Source organism: Myodes glareolus, chromosome 3 (genome assembly GCF_982192425.1).
Source record: "Myodes glareolus chromosome 3, mMyoGla1.1, whole genome shotgun sequence".
Taxonomy (NCBI): Eukaryota; Metazoa; Chordata; class Mammalia; order Rodentia; family Cricetidae; genus Myodes; species Myodes glareolus.
This window is the reverse complement of record NC_142028.1, coordinates 85,149,715-85,172,032: the sequence shown is the minus strand read 5'-3', so window position 1 is coordinate 85,172,032 and position 22,318 is coordinate 85,149,715. Positions and strand designations below refer to the sequence as shown.

At 51.9% G+C, this 22,318-nt stretch overlaps 1 protein-coding gene and 1 long non-coding RNA gene across 2 annotated transcripts; one reads left to right on the top strand and one right to left on the bottom strand.

Annotated features, from left to right (window-relative positions):
- The first annotated feature begins 1,176 nt into the window (after positions 1–1,176).
- Positions 1,177–21,990, top strand: Ttc22 (tetratricopeptide repeat domain 22). The gene is made up of 7 exons (XM_048453248.3): positions 1,177–2,304; positions 16,154–16,209; positions 16,345–16,460; positions 17,545–17,663; positions 18,314–18,475; positions 20,225–20,377; positions 20,729–21,990. Exons 1-7 carry the CDS (start codon positions 1,744–1,746, stop codon positions 21,263–21,265), a joined length of 1,704 nt encoding a protein of 567 aa, XP_048309205.3. The 5' UTR covers positions 1,177–1,743; the 3' UTR covers positions 21,266–21,990.
- On the bottom strand, positions 16,711–19,384 carry LOC125412469 (uncharacterized). Its single transcript, XR_007235606.3, has 2 exons — positions 19,041–19,384; positions 16,711–17,000 (listed from the first exon to the last, which is right to left on the bottom strand). It is a non-coding gene; the product is annotated as an uncharacterized LOC125412469 (long non-coding RNA).
- Positions 21,991–22,318: the final 328 nt, after the last annotated feature.

The following is a 22,318-nucleotide window of genomic DNA, read 5'->3' as shown; positions in this document are numbered from 1 at the left end:
AAACATGAGCCACCGCATCTGGTGGGAGTTATTTAAGTAGACATACAGAGTTTCAACTCTGGAAGATGGAAAAGTTTCAGAAATGGAAGGAGGTGATAATGTGAATGTGTTTAATGTCACTAAATTGTACAGTTAAAACCCAGAACAGCTGGGTGTGGTAGTGTAGCCCCAAAGAGCAGCGCAGACTGACCTGGTTTTGAGGCCAGCCTGGTTTTTATAGCGAGTTCCAGGCCAGCCAGAGCAACATGGAAAGACCCTGTCTCAAAATCGGTAAAATTGGGCTGGGGAGGTGGCTCAACAGGTAAAAGAACTTGCTACCTGGTCTGACAACCTGAACTAGAACCCCAGAACCCAAAGAACAGGAAAAAGCTGACTCCTGAAAGCTGTTCTCTGGTCTACATAGGGGTACCCATGACACGTGTGCCCCACCACATAAATACATACAATAAAATGTTTTTTAAAGTCAAATGGAAATTTTTATATTAACTATACTGCTGCAATTTGAAAACAAAAAATCAAAAAGCAAAGCTCTCTGGAAGTTCCTCCCTGATAATCCAAAGCAATAAGAGATTGTTTCATCTCATGATGGGCAGTAACTTATGATAAGTTTTGCACTAAAAATTATTAAATGTATTATGCTTCAAATCTAAAACTAGTAGGTAAAGACAGCACCCAGATGTTTTGACTTGAAAATACTGTTGAAGTCGTATTTTCCTCAAATTCACTAACGAGTCTATTTTCCCTTGTAAAATCCTTTCGAGGAGGATGAGGCAAGAGCCCAAACACAGGATGAGTGCGGAAGAGTCCAAGGTCCAGACCACGGAGAAGCCTAGTCTACAGGGACTCTGTCTTGCCACACCGGGCACCTGTCCGACTGGCACTCTAGAGCCAGCTCCAACCTGAGGAGACAGGATAAAGCAAGAAAACTGGGGTCCGGGGCAGGCAGCAGGACCAGCTGGGCACCAATTCGAAGTCCACGCATATCCAGAGCGGTCATTCATCAGTTTCCAAAGTATCTTTCTCCGGCTCTCCCCCTTCCCCCGCCCCCCAGGCGTTTGCATCATGTCACGGAAGAGGACAGCCGATTCAAGGAGAATTGTGCTTTATTAGGGACGGAGAAGCAAAAGTAGACACAGCTCTTGGGCTCCTTATTCTGGCCGTCTGGGCTCACTGCGGAGTAAAGGTGTTCCAGTGACAGGCCAGATGCATACCGGCTGGAAAAAGACCGGAGGGCAGTGGTCTGCTGTGTTCTGTGGAAGGACACTCCACAGCACTAGCGTGAGGGACGCTTGCATGGCTGGAAGGGCCTGTCCTGACAGCTGTGTGGAGGGCGGAGCAGTGCCAATTGAGGAAGGATCTGGCTGGCCTGGGCAACCTGAGGTTCCAGGTCTCCTTAGGCATGCCCTGGTTCTGTGACTTTAGCCAGCACCTTTCTCTTCTGAACCTATTTCTTTGTCTGCTGAGTAGTCAAAATCTGCCCTTGCCACTCACGAGTTGATGAGCCTTGCATTTGGCAATGAACCACACCTGTTTTTCAGGCACACCTGCTTGTGCAATGCTGATGTCTAGCAGCGAAAGCGGAAACACCTACAGGGCGAGTCCTAGGCCGGCTCTAGGAGCCACCCACTCGCAAGAGGTGCCCAGGACTGGCCTGCGGTCGTGGGGGGCTCCCTCAGGGTCGCCCCATCCACTGTCCTCCGCAGCCTTGGGAGCTAGGAGGGGCCAGGGCAGCCCGGGGCAGCCATGACGGAGCCCGGGACCGAGGACCTGGACACCCTCATCGACGAACTGGACTACCTGCCCGGCCACTTCCACCTGGAGATGCAGCTCAACTTCGAGCCGCGCTCACCGGCTCAGCTACGTGCCCGGGATCTGAAGCTCCAACGAGAGGGTCTGCGGCAGGAGCTGGAGCTGGTGGCCACCCCGCAGCTGCCTGCCGTGCGTCACCTCCTGGGAACCTTTTCCTTTTATCTGGATGAGCTGGACGAGGCCCGCGAGCGTTTCCTGGAGGTGGCCCGCGAAGACCCTGGCAACCTCAATGCCTGGGCCAATCTGGCACACGTCTACGGGCAGCTGGGTCGGGAGGAAGAGGAGGAAGCATGCGCCGCGCGACTGGCTGGCCTCATGGGCCTGGCAGGGGACCCCGAGGATTCAGGAGACCCACGGCTCCACGCTGCCCGCTGCCTGGCAGAGCAGGGATACGCACACGGCTTCGACGTGGGCTGTGCCAGTCCTGAGGAGCGTGCCCAGGTGCTGGAGGCGGGCATCGCACTCTACGACAAGGCGCTGAGCTATGGGCAGCAGGTGAGTGCTGACAGGACTCTTCCATTTCCTTTGTAGGGATGCCCCCACCATTCCTGACCCAGGCTGCCGAGTAGCTTCGGGTTCCTGGCACTGCCTACTTAGCTTTCTGTTTCGGCACCAAGGCAAATATAACTAGGCCAGCTCATCCCTTTTCGCTCCTCTGCCAGCAAGGACCTATGCACGCTCACCTAATAAGAGGCTCAATCAGGCACCAAAACTTGCCAGATTTTCTTCCTTTTCTCTCCCCTAATCCACCTACCTATCTATTTAGACCCCAAATTTTGTCAGCTCTGCTGCCTCAGTGGGCGGACTTCCGTCTCCTCCCCATCCTTTCTCTGCTAGCCCAGCCTTGGGAACTCTCCCGACCTATGCCTCACTCAGCTGTTGATACTGTTGCTGCATTTCACTGGTCACGTCTTCCGCTCAGACCCCTCGCCTCAGGCTGGCAGAATGAGTCCTGGGTTTGAGTGGCGTTTGTGGCCCTCAGTCCTTCATCCAGGCTGTCACTATATCCCACATTTGCTCCATTCCCTGTGGGCAGGCTGCTCACAGCTCCCTCCCTTCAGATTTGCCACAAATTCCCCCTCCCGGGGAAGCCTCTGTGATTCCAGGTTGGTCACAGCACGCTCTCAGCTTCCACAACACTGTTCCAAGTGTCCCTCCAGCTCAGTCTCAACAGAGGGGGGCACAGTGTTCATCTGATTTATCACTGTAAACCAGTCTGGTACTCAGTAACACTCAGGTCCTGGCACTAACAGACCCTAGTATACTTATTTATCCTGCAGATCAAGGGCCCTATGTTCAGCAGCCTATACAATAAGCACTTATCATGAGCAGCCCCGTAGGTCTGGAATCAAGGTATGGCTCTACTCAGTGCTTGGGGCTATGGAGTCCTCTGCAGGTCTGCCTGACTGGGGGCCGTCGATAGCCACACCAGTTCATAATCAATAGGGTATGGTTCCTGGCTGGTTGATGTTTTGCTGTCTTCTGTTTCTTAGAAACAAACCAATGGGTCCAGTCTACACTGCAGGGGAGGGGGTAACACAGGTCAGAAATACCAGCAGGTGGGACTCACTGGGGCATCCCAGAGGCTGCCTGTCACTGAGGCTGATTCAAGAGTGATGTGGGCATGTTATTCTCTTGAGAGCCCATTCCCAAAACCTCCACTCACCCTGGGTGTCTTTCCCACCAAAGCGTACAACTATTAATAAAATAATAATAATAATAATAATAATAATAATAATAATAATAATACAGTATTCTGTGTACATGTCTGTGTGTATGCCTGAAGGCCAGAAGAGGGCACCAGACCCCATTACAGATGGTTGTGAGCTGTCATGTGGTTGCTGGGAATTGAACTCAGGACCTTTTGGAAGAGCAGGCAATGCTCTTAACCTCTGAGCCATCTCTCCAGCCCAGTGTACAACTTCTTTAAGGAGAAATATTGGAATGGTGACTTCAGGGAGGCCACGTTGGAGGGTGTGGACTTGACCTAAGGACAACAGTGCAGGAAGAGGTTGAGAGGGGACTTAGGCTGCAAGGGTCCAGGTCCAAGCCCCAGCTCCCTGAGCTCTTTAGCTCCAGTCAGCAGATACCTGACTCTGCGAGTGCCCTTTCCCTCTCGGGGAAATGAGGTAATAATGGCATGTGTGTCATAGATTTTCTCAATGGTATAATGGCGACACCGTTTGGTTGATGGCATAATTAAGAGTTAATGTTTGTTAAGTTTCTAGACAGGGCCTACATGGAGACAGCCACAGGGGATTCCCTCGCCCTCCGTTTCCTCGCCCACAAAGCCTCCTCTACTCCTAAGCTAGGTACAGCAGGGAGAAGGACTCGGCATCCATAGGGACCTCCGGTTTTAAATTCTGAACTTGAAATTAAATGCCAGGTCATTGGGCATGGGTAGGGAAGCCAGCGCTGTATGTGTTGAGTGTGACTGTGGTCAAGAGTCACAATAACAGTGTGGTGCTTGAAGGAGTCCTGGGCAGGGGAGCCCAAGGCTCAGGGACTCGGCTTCAGGGACACCCAGGGTAGAGGTTTCTCCCCACCCTGCCATCTCCCCATCTGTGGAATAGCACAGGAAGGGAAACTCATAGGTACTGAGGTCCTTTTCTGATCTCTGGAGGTGTTGGGGGGGACGAAGGCTTCCTAGAGGAGTGGCGGGCGAACAGAGGCCAGCTCCTGTCTGTATAGTCAGCACAAGACACAGCGGGCACTGCCAGAGGGTGGAATGCTGAGAGTTTGTTGCTTTGGGGAGCTGCCCGAGGCCTGTGCAGAGCAGCTGGGGTCCAGGGAGAGAGGTAGGGTTTGCTCCCTGCCCCATCTGCCAAAGAATAGATAAGCCTGTACTCATGAAATACCTGGTACCGAGTATGTGCTCAGTGAACAGGACAACAGTGATTTCAACCGTCAGCATTAGGGGCTGGATCTGGAAAACTCAGCTCTGTTCCTGTTTTGCTGTGTGACTTGGAAAAGCTGCTTGCCCCCGGCCTCTGTGCAGACTTCACAGAGGCCAATATTGAGCTCTGTATCATTCTCTGAGATGCACCGTGATTATCTTGTCAAGTAATAGAGAAACCTGGACCTGCCTAGCAGGTGGTTACTGAATTTCTCTGCATTTATCCATACCGCCTGTATGCCAGGTTTGTATTTAAGAAGCCCCAGCATTAAGAAACTCCTCAACAACCGAGAAAGCAAACATTAGTTCCTCCATTAATCACCTTACCCAAGCCCTTCCTCTGGGAGCAGAAGCCCAAAGGACAAATTAGAGATGCCCCTGCAGCTACCCGAGGTCACACGCCCATGACACATGACACTCTCTAATTAGTGAGCACCAGAAAGCATGCTTTCTGAAATAAAACCAGTTCCCCGGGGCCTGACGATGGACACAGACTTCAGCGGCACATGGGGACCCAATGTTGGCATGAGCAGTGACCTGGAAAATCTAGGTCCTGTGGAGTAGAGAAGCAATGTGCAAGTTCCAGAGAAGGGATGCTTTTCAGCAGAGGTGACTGATGGAAGCTTCTGGAAGAGGTAGAAATCTGTTAGCAGGAATAAGAGGAGGTATTGCCCAGCATGATGTCTGTAAAGGCCTGATATAGCAGGAGCTTACGTAGCATGAGGACTTCAGAGACAGTTACCTAGGGCGGGAGATGAGGGCCAGGAGGCAGCCTGAAGCTTTGTGGAGATAGCATAGCGACTCAAGAGCTCCTGATATGAGCTCTGAAACCGGGTGCCACCTTCCTCACTAGCCACATCTTCCCTGACTGTGTTGGCTCCCTCTCACAGCAATCCTAATATACCATTCCCCGGACATCTGTGCAGCCTTCTCCCTCGCTAAGTACGACTGCCCTCTGCCTAGAAAGCAAAGACATCCATCAAAGCCTAGCCCGTGTTGTCACCTCCTTCTGGGAGCCTCCTCATGTAGCTGCCCCCTCTGGGCACCTTCCGACTTCATCTTATACCAGGCTAGCAGTTTGCCTGATGGGAGTGAGTTAGTAAGTGGAGCTGAATACTCCCATCCTAACTTGCCTCGGGGTCTTTTCTTGGTGGTGGGAGGGAGATTCCTCACAGGCACTCTCAGGAATCTGGGATGGGGAATGTTGAGAGAGCTCAGGCAGGCCAGTCGGCGCCATTTGTTGGTGAGATCATTGAAGGCAGGAGGTAGAGGCACTCAGGGCGGGAAGTAGGAGGAGGGACTCCCCAGCTTCAAGAGCACTTGTAGGAGCAATGGAGGTGAGAAGGGGCCACCAAAGCTTGTGCAATGCAGAAGGCTTTTCCACCTGTTGGGAGGAGTTGCAAGAGACAGGCAGCATGAACCAGGAGCTCTTTGAGGCCAGAGGACAAGTGCCTGCTGGAGTTTAGTGGCTGTAGACTCACCGCTACTACAGAGGGAACAGTGTGAAGCTAGCTCATCATTCAACTTGTAAATGGGTGGGGGGGGGGTGCTTCTTTGGGATGTCTGGCCTCTCTGTTCATTCCTTTTTGGTAGGTTTGGGGTTGTGATACTGGCGGTGGAATCCAGGCCTTGCTACACTAGACACGCAATCTATTGCTGAGCTCCGCCTCTAAGCCTTGCTCCTCGTCCTGGACAAAATTCTGAAGAGATGTCTTGCTGTTGTCACTCTTTCCATCCTCTGAAGACCACCTTTACACATACGCGCGCGCGCGCACACACACACACACACACACACACACACACACACGCACTCACGCACGCATGCATGCATGCACAGGGGTGGGGGGAAGCAGAGAAAGAAGATGGAGTGATTGATTTGCAGGGAGAGTGATTCCTGGCACGGATCTCATTTGTCTTTAGACAGATCAGGTAGAGATTCTGCTCCAGCCCCAGGTGGCTGCAGGCAGTTCATGCCTCATGAGATCCTAGCACGACTGTCCCAAGGTTGCTGGGAAGATGACCAGGACATGAAAGCACCAGGTAGGATGTGAACTGGGATCCTGTGCAATTCTTGTCCCAGCATCTGGCCCCTCCAGACACTGTGTGTAGCTCTGTACCAGACAGTGTCTGTGGTTCCTCTTGGAGGGAATTCTGCTTTGTCCCATGAGGGGTGAGCCCTGTCTTATGTTCTCTTTATTACCTGCCCCCTCCAGGGGTTAGTAGAGATGGAATGAATACCTGGAGATGGGATCCTTGGGGCTGTTCTTAATTTTATTTTTTGTTTTTTAAGACAGGGTTTCTCTGTGTAGCCCCAGCTGTTCTGGAACTCACTCTGAAAACTAGGCTGGCCTTGGGACTCAGAGATCTACCTGCTTCTGTTTCCCAAGTGCCGGGATTTAGGGCTTGCACAACCACTGCCTGGCTAAAAATTTAATTGAGTTGAATAACTCAATTTTAAGTCTTAAAAAAATCCTTGTTTTTTAAAAATAAACTTTAAAAACTTTGAACTTTTCTATTTTTCCAGAAAAGGAATAGCCCTGCCCCAGGCCACTCAGTTATTTCATTTTCTTTTCTCAAAATTTTGACTTAACACATGCATCAACATGTATGTAAACCTTCACACATAACTCATACACATGCATATACTGTACATGCACAGACACATGAGCTAACATGTACACACATCCACACATGTAAAGTCACACATGGGCAATACATACATGCTCACACACACGCTGTTGATAAAATTCCTTCTCTGGGAGAGACATAAACAATGTCTACCTCTTTTTCTAAGGTTCCAATGACAAAGAAAGGTACAATTCCATCAGAATTCACCCTGGGGAAACCAATGTGTTTATTAGGTTTACTTACCAAGCAACAGGTGAGGGGTTACAGAAAGGGACATAGGTGACCTTAAAGCAACCACACTGGAAAGTCTGAACTCAGTGTGGATGATGACTCCCCCATGACTATATAGAGAGAGCCCCCTCCATAATCCTTCACCTAAATCCTCCAGCCTCCCACTCCAGGAATCCAAGGCCATATGCAATTAGGGCAGAATTGCTTCCAAGTGGTTGGAAGGAGTCACTGGATAAGCAGCTTGAGGGTCCCATGGAGCATGCTGGCTCTCTCTCGCGCTCTCTCTCTCTCTCTCTCTCCCCCCTCCCCGCCCCCTCCTTCTAAGAGGGAAGGTCAACAGGCCCAGTTATACTGAGCTTTTGTGAGCAGGCCAGCAGAACTCCCAAAGATGGTGACAGTTTTGCCTGGAGTGTGGTCCTCTACAACATATGCCTGCTAATATGCTTGCAGATCCACATGTGAACACCCATGAACACGCATTTGCACATACACATACCCACACAAGTAAGTGCTCACACATGTGCATGCTCTTGCCCCTCCCCACCCCTCAAAGCTACCTGGGTGAGACCCATCCACAACTGGAGCCTGTGGGCTGTCTGAGCTCAGAACTGCACTTTCATTAGCGTTTTTTGTCTAACTCAGACGTCACAGAGCCACCGCCAGTCAGGTATTGTGTTTCCCCTCACTGCAGGGCACAGCAGGCTCCAGAGGGGAAGCAACCTTCCAGGAGGACCCCGTGTGGTTACATCATTTGGATTTCATCATCGGGGACGCTGGAGGGCAGGGAAGTGATGCCTCAGGCCAGCTTCACAGAGTGGGCATTCCATCTTTCACGTCTAACAGGGTTGAAAGGGGACCCTAGTCAGCAAACCCAGGGTCCCTGTGTGCACATTGGGTACACACACCTCCACAGTTCTGGGAGCTCTGATTCGGTTCAGGATGGATGAAGCCAGACGCAAAGCTGACAAGAGGAGGATGCCAGGTCATGGGCTAACGAGCTGGGCACTGAGCATGCCTGTGTTTTTCTACATCATCTCACGTGATCTCATAGAAATGCTGGCAATGCCACACTATTCTACAGATGAGCAAACAGAGGCTCAGAGAGGTGCAGCCTTGCCCAAGGTATACACAGCTGTGAGTGACAGGCAGGGACCAAAATCGGGTGCATTGGTTCAGGGTACAGCATTCCTGCCTCAGCCTTGTGGTGTCCTTGGAGCCGCTCACATTTGCTGCTCATTGCTTCTGGGAATGCCGCTGCCTTCTCTCCCCACTAACTGGTAACCTTGAGGGCTGTAGTCTGTGAGACCTCAGAGGGCAGGCATTTTTAGTATCGTCTCATTCAATTATGCCTGACAGAAGAAATCATGTCCACAGGGCTCTGCACAGTGGGGAATGGAGGAGAGTGAGGCTCTCTACTCTTACCTGAGGGCAAAAGACTCCCTCAGACCCACAGCTGCCACGGAGCCACTCAGACCTTGGGAGAACAGGATGAAGGCGCAGGAGAATTCAGAAATCCGACAAGGAATGACAGGCAGACACCCTCAATGTATTTGAAAATGCTGCTGCAATTTTACTTTTTTTAGTGCAAGATTATATATTTTTTACAATCAAAGAACTTGGCAAAGGCATACATCATCAAATCATAGAACAGAAAAGAACAGCATAAAACAGTTTACAAAAAGAATCTTTGGGGGGCTGGAGAGGTGGCTCGGTGGTTAAGAGCACTGCCTGTTCTTCCAAGGGTCCTGAGTTCAATTCCCAGCAACCACATGGTGGCTCACAGCCATCTCATGATGGGGTCTGGTGCCCTCTTCTGGCCTGCAGGTATACACACGGACGGACTGTTGTATACATAATAAATAAATATTTTTAAAAAAGGGAAAAAAAAACAAAACAAAAAGAATCTTTGAAGATGCTTTGGCATGGGTACAAGGACTTCTGCTCTCATATTTTGACTCCTTTTCTTGCCTTCAGAGAGGCCATTGCCCTTGAGCTAGGCTATCTTTATCAGTCTGTACCAGGTGGCTGGTTGGTTTGAGTTAAGTGACCTTGTGCTCCTGGGTGGGAAAGAAGAAGGCTACTATCTCCCTGGGAAAACTTTCTGCTAGGAAATTTCAAAGACATAGTCTCGAACCTCTCTGAAACTCACTCCATATCACTGACCTCAACTCTCCTCCCTTCACAATTCTCAGGCTCAGATGTTGTCAGCTTAGGTTAGGTCTTTTTCTTCCCACAAGAAAGGCTTCATAGGCCTTCTGTTTACAACTGCACATACTTCCCAAGCAAATGCCTAAGGCTTCTAAGGTTTTTCCTAGTAAAATTAACTCCTTTTGTTCCATATCATCAAGAAATTATCCTAACGATGACCCTGCCAATTCCCAGAACTGGCTACTTCTTTTAAGACTTTAATGAATGGTGGGGCAGAGCTCAAAATGTCCTCAGCACACAGCCACTACAGACTCTGAGTCTGAGTTAGATCTGCAACAAATAGAGACGTGGCTCCTCAAGGTGCAGTCAGTGTAGGGACTGCAGGAAGCGAAGATGACCCACAGGGCCTGCAGGTATGACAGACTACGGGACAGCAGGGAGCTGCCGTGGATCTGCTCAGAGCATGAAGTCCAGGTGAAATTCCCCAGGGGACCCAAGATGCTGACAGACACCAAATCATGGCACTCAATTCCCAAACACCCTCTACCAGCCCATTTAATACCCCACCACAAGCTTCTTAGACGGGCAGGATGTTCACAGACACTGAAGCTGGCTCAGTGACCAGGATCCCTCGGTAGAGGAGGGGACCTCGGACTTTTGTGATTCTGCAGCCTCAATGAGGCAAGTCAAGGGGAACACTAGTCCCCACAGAGGGGTGGGGAGGACCTCTCTCTGTCCTGTCCAGTGTGCTCTGCCGCTGTCTGTCACCACTGAAGACATTCCACTTATACTAGACGGACACGTTCTCAGGCGGGTCTGACACCTGCAATTATTTCTACAGTGTCCGCCTTCACAAGGCCAGGGATTCAGGATGCTATTGAAAGACTGGTTTTTGGAGGGAGGCAGATCAGAATGGAATCCTGGTCCTTCTACCTGGCAGTGTGGCAGAGCTGTGGCCCTTTGACTGTTTTCCAATCCATCCAAGGAAGACGCGATACCTAACTTTTCTGAGCTGCTCTGAGAATCCGGTGCCACCATGACCCGCAAGCCTAGTGACCTGGGAGAAGCCTTCTTCCTTTCCATTAGTCCCCTCCCAGGAGAGTATTAGTCATCTCAGGGGCCTCTCTGGAATGTAAAGAGCAGCTGCCAGGGCAAAGTTCACCCTACCAGGTAAATACTCGCTGAGAGCCTAGTTGATAACCCAGTCTAATCAGTAGTCTGTAGTTCTGTGAACTGAGGGTTTAATGAGAGAAGAATTGAAATCCTTTAAAATCACTTCCAATGTCCCTGTCTCTGAGGCTCCACCCATGGACACGCTTGAGTCCACAGAAACCTGCCCTGTGACACTGTGTCTCATCCCACTGCTTCTGCCAGGTTACCCGCCTTTGTCTCTTATGCCACAAGCCACAGAAGCAAGCAACCCGGAGGAGGAGAGTTCTGGTCCTTTGGCCCATTGGAAAGGGACACACCTCTCAGCCCATTTCACTCCACCCTCTGTAGGGAGTCCAGCCGGTGGCTTTCAAACTCAGACCCTTAGAGAGGACTCACAGCCTCCTGGGAAATACCTCTAGAGCCACAGAGGGGTGAATCAAGATTTTGCATTTCTAAGTCAGGCCTGGTAGCTCACACAGTAATCCTAGCACACCCAGACTGAGGCAGGAGGATTGCTGCAAGTCTGAAGCCAACCTAGACTTCAGACTAGGTTGAAACTCTCGTCTCAAAAAAAAAAAAACCCAAACCAGGTTGGCTTCGAACTCATGGAGATCTCACAACTCTCACCTCTCTATCACAGCTGTCTCTCCTACAACCTCCCTAACAAGGAACTCTTGAGGAGTCAAATGAGCCAGCACATGTTCTGCTCTGCACAGCAGAATTTGTTAACTATCACATCGTGTGACATAACGAACAGCTAAGCCTGGATGTGATGATGCACCCCTGGATTCCTAGCAGGAGATGGAGGCAGGATGCTGTAAGGCTCTAGGCTAGCCCAGGACATGCAGTAAGACCCTCCCTCATTAAACGGGCGTGGGGGTGTGTGGGGTGGATAGAATGCGAGGAGCGTCCGTATGTCTCGGTCCAGGCTTTCACGTCGGTCATGTGACTTCGAGGACAGCATCTTGCCTCAGTTTTCCCATCTGTACTAAGATGGTAATGATTCTCACTTTCCCTTCCGTGCGGGGCAGTCAGAAGCCCTAAGTAAGCTGTGAGAATGTGCTTTGCAAGTGGTAACCACGGTTTAAACCCTGACTCTTTGCTGTTGGATAGTGTGGGGAAAAAATGTGAACTTGAAGACAGAGGTGGCTTTCCCCATCTCAGCGGGGAGGCGCAAAATGAGAAGGGGAACAGGCTGATGCTTACTTAGGGAACCCCTCAGGGACTATCCTCCCCCCCCCACCCCCACCCCCACCCGCGCTCACCTGCAGCTAGTCCCAGGGTGACTGCAGACGCAGGCTGGGCCTCAAGCAGCTCCTTCTCGAGAATCTGCCCCAGGAAGAGGGCCAGCCTGACACCTAGGCTCTGATGCTGACTGCCCCCTCTCATGGGGTGTCCCAGGCAGAGCCCAGACCTGGCGGTCCTAGAAACTCCTTTCATTGCGTTCTCAGCCTTTGCCTCCTCCCAGGCTGCCTAAACCCTCAGCCTCTGGGAGCTGGGAACCCTGGGGCTGTGCCCTTGCCTGCCGCTAAGACTCCTCAGCAGGAGAGAGGCAAGTATCTCCCTCCTTTCAGCAGGAGCACACAGCAGCCACAGGCCTGTTTAATTTAATGCACCGTGGCTTGCCAGGTTGCCCCTGGTAACAGCTTCAGCTGCGGCTTCCGAAACAGCCAGGACTTTTAAAGGGACAGGCTATTTTCATGTTGGCATTGCACTGCAGAGGGAACAGCATCCAGGAGCTGCTCCTGGCTGACAGCAACCACTCCGAGGCCTCTACTCCATATCCGCTGACCCCATCCGTAACCCAGAAGCCCGCCTTCGGCATCACAAGTGAGATTTGTCACTTGTGTCGGTCAGAGAGCTACAGTTCTGAAAATCAGTTTAGTCTCCAAATTTGGAGGGCCGGGGAGACAGAAGAGTATAGGCCGAAGAGCTGTCCCTGCAGTTCAGATAGTGCCACAATTCCACTGTGAAATTCTTAGTAAGCAGGTTCTGAATCCGAGGGTGTTGAGAGGGAGCAGACTGGCGGGGGAAGTGTCTGCTCACAGGCCTTGATGTTAACGCATGTGGAGCTTTGGGTAAATCATCCCACCTCTTAGGTCTCAGGGTTCCCGGATACTTAACAAGGAGATTGGTAACAGCGGCGGCGGTTGTGGGAAAGGCTGGAGGTTAGGACTGTGAAGGGATGAGCTTAGCTCCAAGCTCTGCCATTCCCTGGCCATGTGGTTTGGGCAAATAAGGTAATGTCTTTGGACCTGAGTGCCGATGGAAGGAGTGTCTACACACAAGAGGAGCCCTGCCCAAAGGCAGTGGGTCAGGCGGGTGTAGTGTACACACCTATAATGTAATCACATGGAATCACGCATTTGGAGCAATCCTGGGCTACACAGCAAGTCCGGGACAGCCTAGGCTACACAATGAGATGCCGTCTCAAACAATAAACAAAACAAAATGGATGAGCACATCTAATACCAGGGTGCTATGGAAGCAAGACAGATAGATGTCTGTAGCCCTAGAGATGGGAATAAGGTGTGGAGGGTGTCTTCAGGTTCCAGGCCTTGAAGCCCTAGGGCCATTTGGGGCACTGAAGCAGATTACCACATACAGTAGACAAAGCAGCCCCAGCCCACACCAGGAGAGATGGAAGGAGTGTTTGCCTCTGAGGCAGACAGCACTACCCTCCTCTGCAGATAAGGATGCAGCCCCTAGATACTCATCCCTAGGACCACCTAATTGGACCACTCAGACCCATGAGCCACCCAGCCTCTGCTCTGTTCATTCCAAACCAGAATCCACTCTACCAGCTCTTGTATGGGCCTCTCCCATCCCTTATCAGAAACACGGAAGAAAGCATGGGGCCTCTTCCCTCCATGACTCATGTTAGACCATCACAAAGCAGGCCTGTGACCAGACCAGAGGTCTGAGGTCACACCGACAAGCAGCCAGGCAGCCTGAGGCACCACAGGCCACTCATGGGCAAGTGTTTGACCAGGGTAGCCCAGAAAAGGTGCCCCATAAATTTGAGCCCTCCCTCCCTTCCAAGGACCAGTGTAAGGACAATAGACAGGTAATCTACCATCCTATCCCCACTTTGTGCTTTGGAAATATTCCCCATTTCTCAAGGATGCCCCAGAACCCTTGGGGCCTGCCCCTCTGTTCCCCATAGTGCTTTTCACAGTCAAAGCCCTGGCATACATAGCCCCTCCTAGGAACGGTTTAACCCACTGAAATGTTAGGAGAAGAAAAGCACACCAAATTCTAAGCCTTGTACTTTGACCCTTCACAATGTTCCCCCATGGCTCCCCAGTTCTTTGGGTTAGGGATTCCAGTCCTGGTCACATGCAGACCCCATTTTCACTCTCCTGCCATCTCTGAACTTCTGCCCATGATGGCCAGTCCTCCGGGAATAGCATTTCTTGCTGTATCCTTCTGGCGGCACCCTCTCTCCTTGAGGACACTGTTCTAGTGCCACTTCTTCAGAAAGCCTTGGGGGACCCCAGTCTGGGGAGGACATCTCCTTAGGACTCTCACAGCCCCTTCAGCCCTTCCATTCTAATTGTGCCTTTACATCTGGCCAAAGCCTTCAAGATGGGACCACCTTCCCTCTCCTGACATCACTGCCTAGCCTTGGACCGTTCACCATTCACCGGCTCCGGCTCCGGCTCCCTCCTCCTCACTTCACAATGTTCTTTGCCTTCCAGGTTACATACATACATACATACATGCGCACGCGCGCGTGCGCACACACACACACACACACACACACACACACACACACACACACTTTACCCAAGATCCCGTTCACTGGCTGTGACTCCCTCCACCTCACTCACACACACAGTGTTCTTTGCCCTCCGGGTTACTCATTCCCTCATATCACGTGGAGAAGCTTTGCTCAAGCCCCCTCCCTCCCGCCCCCAGATACCCTGGTCCCTGTCTCTCCCTCTGAAGTGCCACAACCTAGTCAAGACCCAGCTTGGAAATACATCCTCTAACTGGGCAGTAGTGATGCACACCTTTAATCCCAGCATTTAGATCTCTGAGTTCAAGGTTACCCTGGTCTACAGAGAGAGTTCCAGGATAGCCAGGGCTACACAGAGAAACCCTGTCTCAAAAAAATAAAATAAAATAAAATAAAATACGTCCTCTGGCTGGGAGTGGCGTCTTCCTGCTGTAGATGGTCCTGCCACCACTATCAGGGCTTTGGTCGGACTTTGCCCCTCCTCCAGGGTTTGACAGTCTGCATGGTGACAGGAACCAGGAACATGGGCTATGGGAGCTAAACCAACCCCAGAGCTGCCGTCTCCTACTGTGCTATCCCGGGCAAGTCACTTCCCTCTCTGCACCTCAGTGTATTTACCTGTAGAGGAACTAATATCCAGGTCCTAGGTTTGCTGTGAGCTCAGGCAACGGGCATGAGAACCTTGGCACACACACCAGGCCGCTCCATACCCAGGTCTGTTTCCCTAGCCAGTTTATAAGCCTCGTAATGTCAGGGTTCAATCGTCACAGGAGGCCACATCCCCGCAGCACCTCAGAGGTGCTCAGGAAGGCTGGCTGGTCTGAACATTGCTGGAGGGGGGAGAAGGGTAGGGAATGAGGCAAGTGAGAGCTGAGAAGGCAGGAGAGGTGGGCAGGGAGATGACTGTGGGGGAGGGGCCAGAGGCAGAGGCAGAGCTGCCCGATATGCACTGGGGACTTTATTGGTTTTCATTAAAATTCCTTCCCAAGGCAGGAGGAGCTACTCCCGTAAATAGCAGCATAAATATTTTATCGGGTGCCCGAGTCAGTCTAAATGCACAGCAGGGTTGGCAAGAATAATAATGGGAAAATATTCAGGGAGGCCGGGTGAGCTGAGCTCGGTGGACTCACTTAACATCCCCAGAGAGACTTTCTTGGGAAGGTGGAAGTGGGGAAGGTGCCAGAGGGAAGCGGAAGGTTCCAGAAGGAAGAAAGGAGAACACAGCTGAGCAGAGCTGGGGCTGGGGGACCAGAGACTGGGTACAGTTAGCTGAGGAAGACCATGTTCCACACCTGCTCTGCGAGGGCTGCTTCACTGGGGACTCATGTGGCTCATCTCAAAAGCCTTTTGATCAGAGAAGTAAAGCAGTTTGCCTAAGGTTGCCCAAACAGGCACCGACATCAAGGCTGTTGATGGCCAAAGGCCCCCCTACCCCCGCCCCGTACCTGTTGCCTCTTCAAGTTCAGGCTCACAAGCATGGGTGCCTGTGAGCACCAGCCTGAGTGTCTCCATAACCATCATACAGCATGTCATTCTCTGCTTCCTAGATCCCAATAGAAGAGAAAAGGAGCTGGTACTTCACCATGGCAACGCTCTTCATCAGGTCAGGCCTGGGACTGGAGATGGGTTGGGGATGGTGGAAGAGGCGTGGCCTGGGAGCCAGGCTGAAGATGGAGTAGAGGTGGGTGGGTGCCGTGGCAGCACTCTGAGGATGGCCACAGCCCTTTCCTGTCCGCAGGCTGGACGGCATCTTGCTAGAGATGGGCAGTGAGGAGCAGAAAAGACTGCCAGCCTTCAACCGCACCCTGGCCTTGCTCCGCCAAGTCCTCAAGGCCTCAGACTCCCGACACCAAGGTGGGCACTCCGGGTGGGGTTGAAGAGCCTCTGTTCTGCTGTCCTGCCCCTGTCAGTAGTTCTGTCTGACTCCATCCCTGTCTCTTTTGGCCTCACCCTGGCTCACCTCACAAACCTATGTTTACCCAAGGAAGCCCAAGCTCCTTAGCAGAGCAGACCCAGGTGTCAAAACCTGTGGTCCCAGCACTGAGTGGCAAGTGAAACATCATACAGAGAGCTTGAACCGGTGCTAAAACAATTTACCCACGTGGAAACAGGCAAAAAGAGTTTACTGAGATATGCTTCAAGGAAGTAGCAGGGAAATCACTGCTTCTTCGGGGAAGAGAGAGTAGCCGCTGAGAGGGAGTTTCTTTTACAGCCGTTGAGGGGGGTTACTTGGCGTTGTTTCCTACACCATTTGTGTGGAGAACCCTAAGTGGGTGAAGAGGCTCCACCCCGCGTCATCTTGTTTAGTAGGAACTTTGGCAGTAAGTTGTTTCCCTGGAGATTGGTCATTTGTCCAAGGAGCCATGGGGTCAGGTTCCAAAGGTTGTGGCCAGGCTGTAAAAGCATAGGAATTTTGCTTTTATTTGGGACCTTTTGTTTCTCTACTCAGAAGCCTGAGGTAGGACGTCCAGAGTGCTAAAATAGCTTGTGTTAGATGGTAAGACCATCACCAGACACAAACCCACTAAGCGTACAATGACACAGACCCATATCTTGGAATATACAGCATGTGTCTCCACCAACTTCTGCCCCCGTCTATGGTTAGGGAAGAAGACTGTGTAGGAGACAGGTGAGTCACTCGTTCTGAAGGCCAAACAGCCATCACAGGGACTGCACCCCCCAGGAAGCCAGAAGAGCTATGTCCCTGAAATAACATCTCCTGTGTGACATGTTTAGACACAGAGTAAGCCCCAGACCTGTCCTGCCATTAACCTCCCTCTGCCTTTCCTCTTCTCTGTCTCTGGCTCACACTGTGGTCCTTTTCTTTATCTTTATGGGGACCAATGCCTACAGAGGAGGAGGTGGCCCCCATCCCCGCTTACGCTCACCCTGCCTCCACTGCTGCCTAGAGACCCCACCCTCTCTTGCCCTCACCCAGCCTTGGCCTGGTGCTATGTCGGCATGCTGCTGGAGAGGAAGGACACCTTCTTCACCACCCCCATGGGTGTCCACGAATGCGGGTACTCAGGGACGGAGCCCCTGGACTGCTTTGGCAAGGTATGTGTATGTCCTGGGTACACCCACTTCGCAAACTTGGGCTTCCCCAGAGCCCTCTGCTTCTCTGGGTCAACCCCACCGTGTGACCGACCCAGAAAGGACCCTACTCCAGCCCTCCATCTCCATCCTCTCCTCACCCAAAGGACAAGCCTTCCTTCACACTTGCTCTGCTCTGCCCAAGGTCAACACCATGCCCACCTGAAATGGCCCACACCCATCCCTCCAGCCTTGAAATGGGAACAATTCTTTCCTGGCTGTGTTTCCTTTCCCTCCCAGGGACAGATTTACTGGGATCTCTTTACTGGGTCTGCCCTCAGGCCTTGTGGCCCTGAGACAAGTCATTTAGAACCACCTGTAGCAATCAGCAATCAATACCAACATTGGCAGGGAGCCCCTGGCCCAGCTAGAAGCCCCATAAGTATGAGGAGATTGAGGATGACTCTGGCCTAGGTCTTATCAGCCACATGACAGGAGAGGAAAAGCTTAAGAATGTGCCAGTGAGCTAGACTCCAAGGAATTTGGGGCTGGTCGGTTTGCCCAAAGTGGTTACTGTATGACTAAAGCCATGGGGATGCTGGCCATGGGTAGGTAGGAGCTGTGAGTGTGGTGGCTCAGCTTTATGCTTCATTCCTCCCTTCCTCCCTTCTTAGGCTATTGAGATCGCCAAGGACCATCCTCCCATCCTGAATCGCCTGGCCAAAATCTTCCACTTTCTAGGAAAGCAGGATATGGCCATAGGAACCTGCAACATGGCCCTGGATGTGCTTAGAGACCCACAGCTCAACTGGCAGGCATACAGCACCAGGGCCAAGGTGAGACAGCCCCGCCTCATTCTGCTGTCCAGGAATAAGAGGCCAAAGGTCAAGGGCAAAGATCCTGGGGCCAGTGCCCTGGAATCTTCCTGGCAGAGAGCTTAGGAATTGTCTAGACACCCGAAATGCCTGCCTTTTGAGCCAAGAGTTGTTTGGTGCTGTGTGTAAACACAGAAGCAAACGTATCCCAGGAGTCCGTTCGTGACTGACTGATCGCTATTATGAGGTCCATCTTTAGCGACTTCACTGTCTGTCGGGAGACTGGGCTACACCATATCCTCAGGGCTCCCAGTCACACGCTGAGGTGAGAGTTGCCTCCCTCGGTTCTCCTTGCTGGACCCAGCTCTATCTACCTCTGACCCCCTCAGAACCCAGCTGCTTGAGGCCACACCTACAGCTCTGAACTCATTTTTCTCCAGGTTAATAAGTCCCCGCACACACACCCCTCATCGGCTCTACTACCTTTTCATTGTGCTTCCAATCCGGTCTCCATGGCTGCAGAAAGTAAACAGAAAACTTCTGCCCTGTAGTTGATGCAGTTGCTACTGATAATAAGGATACTCACTGTAAAGCCAGAAGGTAGTGTTACAAAAATCTTCCAAGCTGTGCTCTGTTTAATCGCCATGAGAATCCCCGGAGAAGTGAGGCATGTGCCGGTCTACAGATGAGGCATGGCACAGGGTGGCAGCCAGCTTCCTCGGGGTCCTGCCTTCACTTTGCTAGAATGACAGCCGTAGCTCCTCCATCTGCTCCCTGTGGCTCCAAAGGTCACACTTACTACTCAGATGACCAGAGCAAGAAGGAATATGGATAGAAGGGAACGCACAGGACAAGGATGGAAGCCGGGAGCCCAGACCTGGCTATGATAGCTTTGTCCAGCTCCTGTCCTGACGCCTTTCTTCCATCCTGTTGGCCTGGGTCTCCACCTAGAGTGCCTGCTTGGTCGATATCTGACTGACTTCCTCCCTTCCTGCAGGCCTGACAAAGCTTCAGCTTTTTTCTAACGGCCTCTTATTGAAAATGTCAAACTACTTGCCAGTATTTTCTGACCTTCCCTGCTTTACTTTTCTTTCTTTCTTTTGCTTGTTTGTTTGTTTGAGACAGGGCTTCTCTGGCTGTCCTGGAACTCACTCTGTAGACCAGGCTGGCCTCGAACTCAGAGATCCTCCTGCCTCTGCCTCCCAAGTACTGGCATCAAAGGTGTGCACCACCACCGCTCGACTACTTTTCCTTTTTAACACCCAAGACACGGTTTACTCTTTGTCCTGTTGATTGCTTCTCCTTACTGACACAGAAGCTCACACTTCGTCATTTTGTTTTCCACTGTGTCCTCAGTGCCTGGCACATAGTTTGCTTTGGGAATTGGCAGCTTTTCAATTTAGAAAATGGAGTTCTGATGTTATGACACTTCCTCCAGGTTATATGGCAGATTGCGGGGGCGTTCAATCCGTGTTTGCTGGAAGAATAGATGGATGGAGGGATGGAGGGACGGATAGATGAATGCTCTTACTTCATCCTGCTGCTTACTGTATAAGCAGGGAGGCAGGTCCAGAATGGAGAGTGGTTACCCTAGCTGGCACAGAACTAAGACCCAGGGCTCCTGGGTCCCAGTCTGGGGTGGCAGGCTTTCTGCAGCCACACAGGATGCCCCTGGTTGCTGCCAAGAAGCAACCTGGCCTTTTCGTGAGATCAGAAAGGAGGCAGATGCCTTGTGTAGAGGGTTTCCCCTGAGTTGCCCCTCTACTGCAGGTTCGAATCAGAGCCTATGTCCACGACCTGGAACGGGCCAAGGTGGGACTCGGGGGCATGCCAGACAGGAACCACCTGGCCTGTGCCAAAGCTGACCTTGAGGAAGTGATCAAGGTGCACCCAGGCCTCAGGACCTACCTAGACATCGGCCAGGTAAGAGACAAGGGCTACCTGGACCCTGAGGACAGAGAGGAATGCGTGGTGTCTGCCCTGTTCTCTCCTCCCCCGACTGTCCTGTGGATTGGACTAAATAATGTGTGTAGATGTTTAGAAGCCTCCCTCATCCCACCCTCTACTCCCTCAGCAGTCAGTACAGGCCATAATGTGCTCAGGGAAGGGCTATCAAAGGTGATCATAATTGTATGTGGGAGGGCTTAAGGCTAGGTGTGGAGGAGCTGGGACTAGAACCCTGGTACAGGGTTTTCCAGGGGGCAGGAGAAATGGTGGGAACGGATTAGGTGGGTAGGGTGTGAAGGAGAAAGGCTAAGAGGCCACCCCATTCAGGTTTACTACTACATGGGCGTGGATGCCATGAGGGAGCTGCTGGCTGTGGATGAAGCTGCGCTCAACCAGGCGCTGGTCTTCCTGGCGAAGGCTGGTGAGTTGGAGCTGGGAGACACGCTGCCCGAACTGCAGCTGCTGCGCGGCAAATGCTTGCGAGTCCAGGGCGAGGATGCCAATGCTGCGGCCTGCTTCAAGCGTGCAGTGGAACTGGACGACATGGGATCCAGCCACACCGAGAGCTTCGGTTGCCTGCTCGAGGCGCTACTGGCTCAGTGGAGCCAGGCACAGCTGAGCGACAGCGAGGTGGGCTGCGAGGTGGACATCTGGTTGTGCCACGCCCAGAGCAAGTACCCAGCGGCACGCCTGCGCCAGGAGCTGCAGCGGGTGTGGCGCAGCCACACAGATGAGGTCCTGGGCCTGGCTAGTGCCCTGGTAGCCCAGGGACGGCCAACACTAGTGCGGCTGCTCTTTGAGACCATGGAACAAGAGGGTGAGGACGCTGGAGGACCATACAAAAATCAAGCGTCTTCCTCCTGAGTCAGGTGCTGATGCCCTGATGAAGTCGGATCCCAAAGAAGCCCCACGTGGATAATTGAGTCTAGTTATGGCACTCAAGACAGGCCACCCGGCAGGGTAAGCAGAGCCAGATGTTTTCTGCGTTGAGTTATAGTTTAGTCGAAGGCTCACCTAGCAAACACTGAGGCCCTGGGTTGTTTCCTACACCTGAGGGGTGGGAGAAATCAAAGCAGATTTTCTCCCCCCATTGAAATTATGAATGGGTGTTTTGAAACGTTCTACAAATTTGAAATACCCGTAGGGCAGAAAGGGGGCACTTGCAGGAAATTCTGCAGAGCAAGGAGTCTGGGAGCAGGCACGAGAGGTCACTGAAACTGCCGCTTGAAGAAAAGAATTTTACAAACATGCAGGGAAAACAGGATAGTTCTCAAGTCTCCTGACAGAAAAGATGATAGCTGTCTCCGATGTGACTTTCTATCCCAGGTGTCTGAGCGACTGCCACTGGAGTCCCAAGGGCCACACTGAAAGTTTAACTGAGTAGTCTCAAGCCCTCAGCCAGAAAAGTCTAGCTGAAACAGACCAAGGTAGCACGGTGCATGGGTGCCGGCAGGGTTCTGACTTAAGCCCTGGTGCTCAGAGCCAGTTCCTACCTCGCCATCAGCACCTAGCAAGCCTCTCTGCTTTGGTCAGCCTTCCTGGAAGGCATCCCGAAGTCCCTGAAATAAAACTCTTCAGAAACACCCTCACTCACCTTCCCTGTCCTCTCTGCACCCCTGCTCCTGTCCTGTTTCGTTTTTTTGTTGTTTATTGTTTTATGAAAACCTCATTCGCACATTGTATGGGCAGTCAGCAAACACCCATTCTAATTTCCCCCTGGGTTCTCTGCACACCAACCAAACGTCACATAGGTCAAGAACCCCATTGCCTGGACTGCCCACTATGTGCTACGCATAGATCAAGTGGCATTACCTCTTCACTTCATGGATGACACAGACACGGACCAGGTCCCAGACAGATGAAGAGTCATCTCGGAGGCAGACCACCCCACTCCGTCACCTCCCGACTGGAGGCTTA

Coding starts and splice junctions, on each gene's coding strand:
- Ttc22 (XM_048453248.3), top strand. CDS start 1,744: ATGACGGAGCCCGGGACCGAGGACCTGGACACCCTCATCGACGAACTG. Junction 16,461..17,544: donor CTCAGACTCCCGACACCAAG/GTGGGCACTCCG, acceptor GCCCTCACCCAG/CCTTGGCCTGGTGCTATGTC. Junction 18,476..20,224: donor CATACAGCACCAGGGCCAAG/GTGAGACAGCCC, acceptor CCTCTACTGCAG/GTTCGAATCAGAGCCTATGT.